At 33.0% G+C, this 14763-nt stretch overlaps 1 protein-coding gene across 1 annotated transcript in view; it reads left to right on the top strand.

The window, feature by feature from the left end:
• The window catches only part of LOC111711550 (inner centromere protein), a 76005-nt gene extending 67384 nt beyond the window's left edge, over positions 1–8621 (top strand). The window contains exons 3-10 of the mRNA XM_023485937.1: positions 507–582; positions 1045–1210; positions 3400–3540; positions 4581–4674; positions 5097–5225; positions 6056–6178; positions 6646–6785; positions 8186–8621. Coding sequence (XP_023341705.1) covers positions 507–582; positions 1045–1210; positions 3400–3540; positions 4581–4674; positions 5097–5225; positions 6056–6178; positions 6646–6785; positions 8186–8264 — 948 coding nt within the window. The 3' untranslated portion in view covers positions 8265–8621. The remainder of the gene's footprint in view (positions 1–506; positions 583–1044; positions 1211–3399; positions 3541–4580; positions 4675–5096; positions 5226–6055; positions 6179–6645; positions 6786–8185) is intronic.
• Positions 8622–14763: the final 6142 nt, after the last annotated feature.

The following is a 14763-nucleotide window of genomic DNA, read 5'->3' on the forward strand; positions in this document are numbered from 1 at the left end:
GATCTGTTATTCCTCTTGAAATCCCTGGAATCCAGCCTCCTAATCTATCCTAGTTTGCAGCTCTCAGTCCAGAAATTGTCTTAACATAACCTTACACTGAAATAGTTCAAAACAAATATTAATTTTGTTGAAAATAGTTAAAATCGAAAACATGTACAAGATATATAGGAGAGTCCAGAAAGTGTTCTTTATGATAGACCCAAAACATTTAACGTAGCAAATATTACGGAAAAATTATTTTTGTTTTGCCAATGAAATTTAAACTACGGGTTCCTTGTGAATAAATGGTGCAGAAAGAGTAATGAAGCCGAACATGAACAATATTATATCGGCATGATGAATAAACAACTCTATATATTCCTCTTAGCTGTTCCGGATAAATGGTGTAATTGTACTGAAATGAATCAGGCATATAATTCTTTTAATAGACAATCACTTGATATAATGGTGATAGTACGTTTAACTGGTAAGTTATTTTTCCAGTCATGTTTAAATCGATTATTCAGGAGTCTCCCAAGAAGCGTGGTTCTACGAGTAGTTCAACTACTCCCACCGCATCTCCAGCTAAACCTACAGCTTCAGGTACCACCTGTCTAAAGACTGTGTTACCATTGTTCATCAATCTGAATCCATTATTCTATAGAAATAAAAATTTATGTACTTGCACATCAAAAACATTGTCATGGAATGGTAGCTCTGAATAGTCGTTATCGCCTTTAATGGACGAAACATTTATATCTGTTTTTATTACGATCCGAAACGGAAAACGTTGGATCCGCTTCATTTAGGCTTTCTGGATCCAGAGCCGTAAACCATGGATCCAGATCTAAGTTTTAAATTATCAATCAAATCTTGCGAAAAAAAATAATTTTTGGCTTTAATACAGATATTAGTTGTTTACTAATTAGAGAATAATAAAAACATTTCAATCTCTTAATGGTTAAGTTGAGCATAAAATTATAAATATCCAAATAAAATCTTCATAAATGTTGAGTTCTGTACTAGTTACAGTTTACTAATCTTGAACCTGTCAATATATTTTAGGAGAATGTGTGACAACCCCCTCCAAAGCCGAAAGTGTGACAACTATGCCCAAGCCTGAGGATATGGAAACTCCACCTAAAGCTCCTCAGATCGAAGTTTCTGAGGAGGAGATTGCCTCGATCGAAGCAGCTACTAAAGACAAAGAGACAAAGGATGGAGGTCTAAGGTAACATTTATTTTTTTGTTCCCAGATCCATGGAAGATAAATTTCTGAACTCCTTTCTTTAGATTTGCGTTGAACCACATAATAAAGATTAGCAAATAAATGAAAGATTTGACTCTTAACCTAGCAATCCCTCTCTCATATTCTGATACTCCACCTTAAGATGCGTCTAATTTCTTAACATATTTTTTCTCTTATACAATTTAAAACTTTTGTTTTAACGGTCGGGATAATTTTCACAAGGGCGTATACAGAAATAAATCTAGGGGGGGCAAGATTTTTTTTTGCCCCCCCCCAGGAGCTCCTAGGGGGGGGCAAAATTCGAACTGTAAATTCATAACACTTGGCTTCTTGGATATCAGGCATAAGTATAAGATACTTAAAAGGCACACATACAGTCCAAATAATAACCTTCTAAGCACTACTTTATCTCTCCTTCAAACAAAACTAGCAGAAAAAAACATTGTTTCTAAAAAATCGACATTTTATTATACTTTTATGGGTATATTTAGTATTTAAACTAGAGATAGTAAAAGACATTTTTGAAAATAAAAACAACTTAAACTTAAATTCTATGAGATGAAAAGAAGTACAAAGGTCCAGAAAATAATTATGACTTGTAAAAGTTTCTGTTGTGAAAAAAAAAGTAGGAGTACAATTGCTGCAATCTATTTAAAAGTTCTTCATTCATTTATATGTTTGCTAGTATGGCTGGCCAAATAGCGGAATCAAATGGGCTGAATTTTAGTGAGGAAACTCATGGTTACCCTTGGGGATAACATAAGCTAAATAAATTATAATTTTTTTGTTTTAATTAGATTTTTAAAATTCCACAGGCAACGCCGGGCACTTCAGCTAGTTTGAAATACAAATTGAGGGTGCAATGAAAAAAGTAAATTCAATCCAAATTAAAAAGACAAAAAATGATCTTTTACTACCTCCAAACTCAAGCCTTCGCGGCTTTGCATCACTACTAAACAAGACTAGCATATAATGTAAAGTGTGTGAGCTGTACAAATGTATGCAGACTGTGTGTTCTCTGAACCCAACTAAACTCTGTTTACTCTGTGAACTTAAAAGTTAAAATTAGGTTAGGTTGGTTAGGTTAACTTGGTTACAGCATGAGCACTGCACTGTAATTATATATATTTTAAAATTTAGATTTTTTATAATAATCATGAAAAGCAAACTTATTTTTTTTGTGTTCTTCACTCTTCAGTTAAGATTTGAAAAGTGTGAAAGGCTTGCAGAATTCTAGGGGGGGGGCTACGCCCCCCCCTTTACAAGTCTAGGGGGGGGCACTGCCCCCCATGCCCCCCCCTGTATACGCCCTTGAATTTTCAATAAAAATATATATCCCTGTGTCGAAGTTTATTTATGAAAGGTGAAATTAGTTTCCTTATACAAATTTCAACACATATTACTGAAGACATTGTTCATTGTTTCTTTGATTCAGTGCTTAGGATCCGAATTTTCAACTTGTTAGTTCCATGTATCCGGGGCAAAATATCCCTCAATAGTCAAAACAATAGGCTCAGTTTCATTTGCCATAATATTTTTGCCATAAATATTTTTGCTATAATAACATTTGCCATAATACATTTGCCATAAGTAACACTTGCCATAAGTTACTTGCCATAATTACTCTTGCCATAATTCAAATCAAATTTGGTTTGAATTAATTCATGAGCTATCAGGTTTAGGTACTCTTCTATGGGAAGAGTATTATACTGTAGGACAATGTTAGCAATCCCCTCATAGTGACTCTTTCAGCTCTAGAAAATATGGAGCTGAATCTGGTTTAAAACAATGAGAAAACTAAAGTTGCGAATTTTCATTGGAAAATTTCCCGCATTTGCAATAAAAAAGACAGATTTACATCTTTTTAAAAATGGGAAAATTATGACAAAAGTAATTATAGCAAGTGTAATTATGGTAAGTGTAATCATTATGGCAAGTGTAACTTATGGCAAGTGTGACTTGTGTCAAGTGTAACTTATGGCAAGTGTTACTTATGGCAAAAGTATTATGTCAAGTGTAATTATGGCAAATGAAACTGAGCCAAACAAAACGATTGACTAACATGAGAAAATAATAGCGAACAAAGAAAATTTCTGAAGTCTGTCTTTGTTAGAAATTAGCAAGATTTAATATCGACTCATTATTACAAATTAAAAGTTTGATTCTTGCAGGTATGAGGTATTACTATCCCCTGCAGTAAAGGCTGCACCTAAGAATAAGATAACTCCACCAAGTTCTCCTATCACTGAAGAAGACATCACCAAGAAACTTCAGTCCGCTGATGACCGAAGAAAAAACTTTGAATCTCTAAGGTTTGTGAAAGACCGGGTATCAAACTATTTTGACGAACACTAACCAGTGCTTAGGGTCCGGATCTGTTGGATCTGCAAGATTTTGGCTTCCTGGATCCGGATCCGCAAAAATATGCGAATTCACGGATCCGGATCCAAGGGGCGCAATATCAATCAAAAACTGAATAAAAAATTTACTCTTAAAACCCAAATCTAAATTATTAAAAAAAAGAGAGATTATAAACCTTCCTGATTTCTGAATGGTTCATCAAGTTTTAGCATAAAAATAAGCGAGGTGAAAAGACTTATTTAAAAAGTCTTCTTTGTTAAAAAATACTTAGTAAATTTTAAAAAATAACTTTTATCTGTATCCGGATCCATTTTTTTCAGTGCGAATCCATGATCCGGATCCCATTAAAATTAAATGGATCCTAAGCACTGACACTAATCCTTAAATATTCACGTTTGAAATTCCGTTGATGGCTATCTGTACAGCTATTATTTTTTCGCGGTTTTGTTTTTTGTCTTCTATTCCGCCTATTAAGTATTTAGGACAGTTTCAATACTTTATTCTGTCGTCCAATTCTGCCGGTCCAGCAAATAATTTCCCTAATTCTCTGTAAGACCTATTTATAGCTACTTTTCATGCAACGATGGCAATGTCCTATTTGCAACGGTATCTTTGACATCTTTATCTTATCAATACTGAATAGAGAAACAATAAGTTAAAATAAGCAGTTAAAAATAAAATTATGCACATTGATATCTAATTCATTCTTGATCACACAAAGCTTTAAGGGTACCTTAGTCACATAATGAATCGGGTATTGGCATCTTTGCATGGAGGGTCACTTTAAATAACGCTTACGGTCCCTTTAACTGTGCAGTATTGAACTTGCAATACTTTCTGATTTTTAACTCTAAACTGAAAAATCTTCTGTTTTGGTTAACAAGCCTCAAAATATAATGAAAACTTCTAACTGATAGTGATTTAATAGTTAATAAATGTCGTCCTAAATATATCCTGTTTTCATAGCGATCTACAATAAAGTTTCTTCTAGAGTTCAGAATCTGGTCGCTCAGCTAGCCAAGATCGAGATCGTGCAGAATAAACGGGAAGAGTTAGTTGCGGAGAAATCCAGCAAAGCTCTTGAGGTAAGAATACTGGAGCTTTATGGAAAGTGCAGGGATGTATATTTTTAAGAAAAGATTAATGAAAATCTGGGAGATAAATGAGGATTTAAAAGTTAAGGTTTTTTCATCCTTTTTGATACTTTTATCCATGAATATATTTATTTTCCCTAATACAGTAAATAAGCCCCCCCCCCCCCGCTCAAACATGATTTTCATAAGGAGGGGGGCGGATGTTTTTATGAAAATATACACCCCTCGGGAACTGTTCCAGCAAAACCATTTCTCCTACGGTAAGTGTTCAAATTTTTGCGAATCCGGATCTTAAGCACTGATTTTAAATTTGATGCATTCAATGTGGGCAAAATCTAAATTGATATTTTTTTCAAAATAAAAACATGGCGCATCTTATGCATATCCACCATTTCTGAAATGTTTCTTTTTAGGTGTTGAGCTCTAAACTGAGTGTAGCTGAAGAGAAAAGATCTAGCCAGCTTCAGGAGGTTAAAGACAAGCTTGGGGAGCACATGGAGAAAATAGAGAAGGCTCAAAAGGAGTTGGAACACCAGCTGGAGGTGAGCATTTTTATATTATTCTCAAATTCTTAAAAGTTCAGGGAAACAAAATGCATATTTTCCTAATAATATTGCCCATCAATGTATTCGATTTTTGTGTGGTTTGCGTTTGTCATAATTACGGCAAATAAAGGGGGTATTGAAAGATGTATTCTGTATTTTTTGTTTGTATTTTAAAAAAGCTGTTGTGGGCCGATAGAAGGATTAAATTAAAAATATTTTCTGTTATTGAAAAATAAAAATTTTATCTTTCTAATTTCAGAGTGGTGTTGTTTTACCCTTTGTCGCGTTTTTGACCGTTTGTCGTTTGACGCTATGTGTTTACCGACATTGGGACAAATGACATAGGGTAAAACGACATAGTAAAAAACGCGACAATGGGTAAAACGACATAGTCAATAAGTGCGACAAATGGGCAAAATTTCATTTAGACTATTTTTGGTTAATTTGAACTATTTTTATGTTCATAAGAACTAGTAGCCGCAACGTTCTGCCCCCTAGCCTGTTCTAGCGGCAGCGTTCGGCCCAAAAATGTCTTAACCTAACCTGAAAAAAATACATAAAATATTTTTTTTCCCTTTTGACCGTGTTAGACCCTATGTTTTTTGACCCTAGTTCGTTTGACCCTAGTTCGTTTGACCCTGGGTTGTTTGACCCCGGGTTGTTTGACCTTATGTCGGTGAACCAGTTGCAGTACCCTGTCTGCAAAGCATGTATATTGTTTAAAATATGGTAGGGCGGGCCGGGTCGATTCCATCTCCCTTATATTCCACGCTCCTTGGTCATAACCCTATATAGCAACGACAAATTGGTATTTTTTTCTATTGTAGCAAGCTCGTGTTGCTGCTGAGGCAAGCTTGAATGAGAAGATGGAGAACCACAAGAAGAAGAGGGATGAAGAGATGGAGGAGATGCTTAAGAAGATCCAGGAACACCAGGAACATGTTGGCAAGGTATTCTTCCGATTTCTTAAGGACATGTATCTTTAAACTTGAGTTGCCGCTAAAATATATTCTAGTCGAGAGGAATCTTAACTCCATCCAGCCCGGTTTGTCGTGTCTTAACATAGTTGNGGGGGGTTAATTTTGCCCTTTGAAGTTTAGAAAGGAGAGATACATCACTAGTCCAACTTATGTCAGTTCAATAAAAAAGTCTGATCTAACTTTAAGTTTGACGAGGGTGTAATTTTTTTCATTACTTATCAAGTTCATTTAATTGGCTCATTATTTTATCATGTAAGTTTATTTCGTGGGTTAAGAAATGTTTAATTTGTTGTTGCATATTTTCTTAATTTGTAAAAATTAAAAAACTTTTAAAGATACAATTTTGGGGAGTTGAAAGGGTATTCTTTGTTAAAATACCCCAGACTAAACTTAATTTTACAATAAATACATGATTTTAGCTCAATTTTCTTGCCTAGGTCCGATCCAACCAAGAGGATAGATTAAAACCCTACGTTGCAGAACTAGAGAACAGTATCAGGGAGAAACTGGAGAAGGCTAGACAGGCCAAGGAGAAACAGGAGGAACAGCTCATGGATAAACTAGCTGAACAGAACAGGTATGAAGAATGATAATACTTCATGGATGAAATATATCCATTACATTTTGATTTAAGGTTAGAGTTAGATATTTAGGATTAGGTCAAGTCCAAGGGTCCAAGCACTTCGGCTAGGACAGGCATGGGGCCCTAAGGTGGTGGCTTCAGGGCCGTTTTCATATATGTTTCAGTTTGTCTCTCTCTCTCATGAGTCTATATGTCCCCTGGGTCCTATTCCCCAGTACCCACAAAACTGTTGCACCAAATGATTTATTATAAATTTCATATAAATGTCAAATTGAAAAGTTCTCTAATAAAAAAAATTGAAAATGTATTTGAAAATCACTTTCAAAGTTGTTGAATATTTAATAGATTAGTCTGGGATTAGTTGTTTATTGATGTGAAATATATATTTGTTTACTTCAAGCTTTGTGTTTATCTTTCTCAGTTTGTATTCTGCTCTTCAAGGAGGGTTTTGCATTTATTCTGCTCTTCAGGGAGGGTTTGATTATATTCTGCTCTTCTCTGAGGGTTTTGCATTTATTCTGCTCTTCTGGGAGGGTTTGATAATATTCTGCTCTTTTGAGAGAGTTTGATCATCTTCTGCTCTTCTGGGAGGGGTTGGCATTTTTTTCTGTTCTTTTGGGAGGTGTTGATTTTATTCTGCTCTTCCGGGATGGGTTTATTGTATTCGGCTCTTCTGAGTGGTTTTAATTATATTCTGCTCTTCTGGGATGGGTTTATTGTATTCGGCTCTTCTGAGAGGTTTCAATTATATTATGCTCTTCTGGGAGGGTTTGATTATATTCTGCTCTTCCAGTTGCCAACCGCCCTCAGAAGAGAACGAAACTCTCTTATAGCGGTCCCAGCTACAGTTTGGTGGAGGTTTATTATATTCTGATTATATTCTGCTCTTCCAGTTGCCAACCGCCCTCAGAAGAGAACGAAACTCTCTTTTAGCGGTCCCAGCTACAGTTTGGTGGAGGTTTATTATATTCTGCTCTTCTGGGAGGGTTTGATTGATTATATTCTGCTCTTCAGAAAGGGTTGATAATATTCTGCTCTTCAGGGAGGGGTTGATTATATTCTGCTCTTTAGGGAGGGGTTTATTATATTCTGCCCTTCTGGGAAGGGTTTATTATATTCTGCCCTTCTGGGAAGGGTTTATTATATTCTGCTCTTCAGGGAGGGTTTGTTTATATTCTGCTCTTCTAGGAGGTTTGATAAAATTCTGCCCTATTGCAAGGTTTAATTTTATTTTGCTCTGTTTTGAAAAGGTTTTATTATATTCTGTTCAAGATTAAATAACTAATGAATTCGTCTTCATGGTACAATTTGGCAACTTTTTCTTTGCGTTAAGAAATGTGACGAGTTGGACTGCATTTTTAATTTGGAATTTTTAACAAACCCGTTGTTTCTAGGAAAGCTGAGCTGGTTCGGCAGAAGAGAGAAGAACTACAGGCTGAAGCTCTGGCAAACCAAACCAACGAGTCTGCATAGAGGCACAAACCTAACAACTCTATTCCATTCCTAATTTTTTACGAGACCGGTTACCATTGTCCAGAGGCTAGTTCAGTCATTTTGTGCAACTAGTCCCAATTTAAAATGAAGAAGAAAATTGTATGAAATAAATCCACAGCCTACAATGAAGTCCTAATATATAGAAAGATATTCTCATTATTTCTTCTCTTAATACAAGAAGAGGTCTGAGAAGCCATACTTATTTTTTTAAAATAACCTCGACATTTTATCTGATTATTCAGTCTGTTCATGTGATTTTCTTATCAACTGTAATTTTATTTTTGCTAATCAAAATTGAATCTTAACATGAAATATATATTGTTTATCCTATCTGAATTGAACGAAATAATTGTGAGGTAAAAAATGTTATTAATCCAGTTTAAAATGTTTTTATGTTCTGTTAAACGTAAATTTCAATTATCTGTCGGTAAAAGACTTAAATCTCTTCAGTAGTATTAAAAACGCTGAACTTGGAAATTCTTCGGAAATCGGGGAGACTTTGTAATGTGGTATCTGTTGTTCTCTCGACTTCTTTACTGAAATTAATTTTAGAAATAAAATCGCACTGAACCATTTTGGGAGCATTTCTAGGGGGGTCTGTGTAGTGTGTGTAAGCGCCTTCCTCAGCTCGCACCGGTAACATGTTTTAATAAAGAATTCTCGGTTCCTTGATGAGAGGCTTTGCAGTACTTCGCAGCCCCGTCGGTTGCACCACGTCAAGGATCTCTCTCGTATCAAGAACCTTTACAACTGTGCAGCCAACCCAACCAACCTTACCATTACCAGCCTATGGACCCAACCTATTGAAGCCTCTGATTGCCTTGGACCGGAAGAAGACGAAGAACCTGAACCAGGATGAAGCTACAACAACAGCAACATATTGTTTTCAGAAATTTTAGAAAGGAAAGAATTTGAAAATGCTTTTGGTCAAGAATTATTTAGAAAATGGCAAATAATTTTGAGAATTAAATAATTTTGAGAATTAAATAATTTCGATAATTAAATAATTTTGAGAATTAAATAATTTTGAGAATTAAATAATTTTGAGAATTAAATAATTTTGAGAATTAAATAATTTCGATAATTAAATAATTTTGAGAATTAAATGATTTTGATAATTAAATAATTTTGATAATTAAATAATTTTGAGAATTAAATAATTTTGAGAATTAAATGATTTTGATAATTAAATAATTTTGAGAATTAAATGATTTTGATAATTAAATAATTTTGAGAATTAAATAATTTTGAGAATTAAATGATTTTGATGAGTTCGCAGAAAATGGAAAATCAAAAGATTATTTCATTTTTTTGTTCTTTTAGATAAATTTAAATCCTCTCCCCTAAAAATCATGTTTCTAATACAGTGAATTAAACCATGAAAAAAGCCGTAATTCCTGGGGAGGAGGGTTAAGAAAATCTACACCCCTACGACAGAAAAAATTGAAATTTGCTCTATATTTTGAAACACCCTGTATTTTTAAATGTTAGTTTTTAAAATTCAAATTCCTGAAGGTGGACATATAACGATAGACATGGTGTCCGAAAAAAACATGGGAATTCAGTAACGAATTCGATATCGTCTTTGTTATGAATTAGAATTGTAATACCAAGCCTTAATATTATTATGTCTGCTAGAGTTTATTTTACGAAAAGGTCAAATGACTGTAAAGATGTGTCTATAATGTCTCTGCAAGATGAACAGTGAAGACGGACAAGTTTACTCTGTTGCAATTTTCATGTTTAACTTAACTTATTACAACCGAATGCAGTCAAAACATAAACAAACAAAATGTGAACATAGCAGACGAAACTCGTACAGATTACAGCTTTCTCAGTAGGTATCGCTATACTAAATCAAAGAATTATTTAAAAAGACGATATCGAATTCGACACTGAATTCCCATGTTTATTGGGACACCCTGTATATATATGGAGTGATATAAGGCTAGCTTAAAATCGATAAACTTATTATCGAGCAAAAAAATTTTGCATAATGTTATAAGAGCAAACTTTAATCGCATGCAATTTTAAAATAGGACTTACATATCAGATTCTTTTAGACCACCTCAGCAGATTCTTGACCACCTCAGCAGATTCTAGTAGACCACCTCAACAGATTCTTCTAGACCACCTCAGCAGATTCTTTTAGACCACCTCAGCAGATTCTTTTAGACCACCTCAGCAGATTCTTGTAGACCACCTCAACAGATTCTTCTGGACCACCTCAGCAGATTCTTTTAGACCACCTCAGCAGATTCTTGTAGACCACCTCAGCAGATTATTTTGGACCACCTCAACAGATTTTTTGGACCACCTCAACAGATCCTTTTGGACCACCTCAACAGATTCTTTTGGACCACCTCGACAGATTCTTTTGGACCATTTCATCAGTTTAAAGACTCAAAACGATGCTTATTAGTAGCTGGGTAGGCGTAGGGTAATTATCTTAATAATAAAACAAGACTTTCGTATATTTATCTGTTGCCTATAGCCGGCCAAACGGCTAGACCGAATGGGCTAAAAATTTTTGTGGACATTCATGGGTGACCGTGGGGTGTTTAGGCTAAAAAATAGAGATTTTAAAAAAAAATCCATTTTTTTTCACAGGCTACATAAAACAAGACATTCATATGTGTTGCCTATAGCCGACCAAACAGCTAGACCGATTGGGCGGGACTTTTTTGTGGACACTCGTAGCCGAAAGGTGTAATAGGCTTAACAAAATCGATTTTTTAAATGATTTTTTTTAAATATATTTTTTCTCAAATTATATTTTTACACGGGTAACGCTGGGTCCTTCAGCTAGGTTAAAATATAAACCCCTATCTAATAAGTTTCGTGGTGTACTATACATATATATTTGGCTTGTCCTGTCTATATCCAATAAATGTCTGAACGGCTGAATCGATTAGGCCCACTTTTTTTATGTGGCAACTCACATGACCCAGAGTAAGGACGCCGGCTGGTAAAAATTGAAAAGTTTTGCCTAAATGAATGTTTTATTTTAAAATTTAAACAGAAAAATATCCGCAATTTTTTTTACAGTGTCAGATGAAAAATGGCGATTTAAAATCAACAGTTTTTGCAAGAAGGTGCAAAGTTCCCTGAAAACCCAGATTTTTTAAAATGTAAGAAAGATCGCAGCTAAAATACAACATTTTAAAGTTAAAATTAATGCTAGCGGGTCCTTCACATACTGGCCTTTCTTATTACTTATACATGCAGATTGGTGAGGCGTCACAAAAGACCTAATTCACCTAATTTAACCAAAATCTTTTTTAGACTGAATTCATAAATTCTATGGCGGAGATTTTTACGCTAAAACTAGACCAATGACGACGAAGTCGGGTAAAATATGTTTGAAGATAGGGGGGGGGACACTGTGATCAGTTTCTGTGTGAATCTCATCATCTAAACTAGTGAACATTCCAAATAGAATTTTCTAGACAATTTTTACAATTTCTTTCTATTCTGAATATTTACGTTTACGTTAAGTGTGAGTTTTTAAATCTATTTTAAGATCTAAATATTTATTCTCGTAACAAATTATCGGTGAGATACATATTACATATTGATTGATTGATTTTGTTACAGAGTTCTTTACAATTATTAGTTTTACATTACAATATTACAATAATGAAAGAAATTATTTCGCCGAAATTATAGAGATCATGTTGTTTCATATTTGACATGTTTCTTTTTATGGTATATAAAGATGAAAATCCGAAATTTTTGGAAGAAGGAAGTAGTTGCGAAACGAAAACAAGATTTATTATATTTTTAATCGTTTCATCAGCTTTTGGGGACAAAAATGGCCAAGATATTTGGGATTCATGAAATGTTAATGGAGAAGCTTATTATTTTGGTTTTTGTTCTTGATCCATGAAATTATAAATATTACTTTCTAACAAGATGAGATTTCTAAATTAGGGAAACTTTTCCCGTCAAAACATTTGACGAGAGTTTTTAGCTAACAAAAGAATTTTTGGAAGTTTAAAATGACTTGAGAGCTTATTTTTAATTGTGTTGGAATAGTCTTGGTTTGCTTTCTTTACTTTATTGAAAATTTTTTCAGATTTATCCTTAAGAAAATGGTTTAATATGATAGGACTGGTAGGGATAATCAACCTTATAAAGAATATCAGAAACTATGTGGAATTACTAAAAATTAGATTTAGAAGAGTGGTATGATTTCTTATGAGATACTTTAATGAAAATTATTTATCAAAAGGCAAGTTTTTTAAAATTCTTTTTAATACTTTTAAGCCCACAAATTCATATATCAGCATTTATTCTTGAATAAAATAAAAGGTCTTTGTAGCTTTTAAAATGAAAGGACATATTGAAAAAAAAAAATGAAAGGTCGTATGAGCTATTGAAAATGAAAGGTGGTGTTGAGAAATACAAATGAAAGGACATATTTAGCGATTAATTTTGAAAGCATAAATTGAGCAATACAAAAATGTCTAATGAGCTTTTAAAATGAAAGGTCTTTGGAGCTTTTTAAATGAAAGGACATCTGAAGCAATACACATTAAATGTCTTATGGAGCAATTAATGTTCAATTGTTGAGTATTGAACCATTTCGCAAAAATAATTGAAATTGTAAAAACTTTGCATAAGTTATAGAAAGGACTTTTTGAGCTTTTTAATATGAAAAGAACAAATTGAACAATACAAATGAAAGGTCTTTGCAGCTTTTAATAATGAAAGGAAATATTGAGCAAAACAAATTAAATGTCTTATGGATTGATTAATTTTGAAAAAAAAATACAAAAAAAACAATACAAATGAAAGGTCTAATGAGCTTTTGAAAATGAAAGGACAAATTGAACAATATGAATGAAAGGTCTCATGAGCTTTTAAAAAATGAAAGGACTGTTAAGAAATACAAATAAAAGGACTTCTAAGTTTTTGAAAATTAAAGGACATGTTGTGCAAAACAAAATAAAGGTCTTTGGAGCTTTTAAAATGAAAGGACATATTGAGCAATCCAGTAAACGTCTTATTATGCTTTTACATATTAAAGTACACTTTAAAGCAATACAAATGAAAGGTCTTTGGAGCTTTTAAAAATGAAAGGACATAATGAGCAAAACAAATTAAAGGACTCGTGGAGCGATTAATTTTGAAAAATATTGAGCAAAACAAATGTAAAGGTCTAAAAAGCATTTAAAAAGGAAAGACCATGTTGAACAATACAAAAGAAAGGTCTTTACGCTTTCACATATTAAAGTACAAATTTAGCATTACAAATGAAAGGTCTAATGAGCTTATGAAAATGAAAGGACAAATAGAGCAATATGAATTATAGGTCTTTGGAGCTTTTGAAATGAAAGGACATTTAAAGCAATACAAATTAAAGGTTTCATGGAGCGATTAATTTAAAAAAAATAAATTGAGAAATATAAAAACATCTAATGAGCTTTTATAAATGAAAGGAGGAATACCAAAGAAAGTTCTTTGAAGCTTTTAATAATAAAAGGACATATTGAGGAAAACAAATTAAATGAAGGTCTTATGGATCGATTAATTTTGGGGAAAAAACCATTTAGCAATACAAATGAAAGGTCTAATAAGCTGTTAAAAAATGAAAGGACAAATTGACCAATATGAATGAAATGTCTTTGGAGCATTTTAAATGAAAGGACATATTGAGCAAAACAAATTTAAGGTCTTATGAATCGATTAATTTTGGGGAAAAACAAATAAAAGGACTTATGAGCTTATAAAAATGAAAGGACTTATTGAGCAAAAGAAATTGAATGTCTTATATATGGAGCGATTAATTTTGAAAAAATGAATTGAGCAATACAAATGAAAGGTCTTTTTATGGAGTGATTAATTTTGAAAAAAAATATTGAACAAAACAAATGAAAGGTCTTTTGAGATTTTAAAAATGAGAGGACAAATTTAGCAAAACAAATTGAAGGACTTTGGAGCTTTAAAAAATGAAAGGACATATTGAACAAAACAAATTGAACGTCTTATGTATGGAGTGATTAATTTTGAAAAAAAATATTGAACAAAACAAATGAAAGGTCTTATGAAATTTTAAAAATGAAAAGACAAATTGAGCAAAAAAAATGAAAGGACTTTGGAGCTTTTAAAAATGAAAAACAAATCAAAAGGTCTTAAAAAGCATTTAAAAATTAAAGGCCATGTTGATCAATACAAAAGAAAGGTCTTTGCGCTTTCAGATATTAAAGTACAAATTGAGCAATACAAATGAAAGGTCTAATGAGCTTTTGAAAATGAAAGGACAAATTGTCCAATATGAATGAAAGGTCTTTGGAGCTTTTTAAATGAAAGGACATATTGAGCAAAACAAATTAAAGGAAGGTCTTATGAATCGATTAATTTTGGGAAAAAACCATTTAGCAATACAAATGAAAGGTCTAATGAGCTTTTAAAAAATGAAAGGACTTCAGAGCTTTTAAAATCTAAAGGACATATTGAACAAAACAAATTAAAG

The sequence above is a fragment of the Eurytemora carolleeae genome, unplaced genomic scaffold, assembly GCF_000591075.1.
Source record: "Eurytemora carolleeae unplaced genomic scaffold, Eaff_2.0 scaffold15, whole genome shotgun sequence".
Lineage (NCBI taxonomy): Eukaryota > Metazoa > Arthropoda > Copepoda > Calanoida > Temoridae > Eurytemora > Eurytemora carolleeae.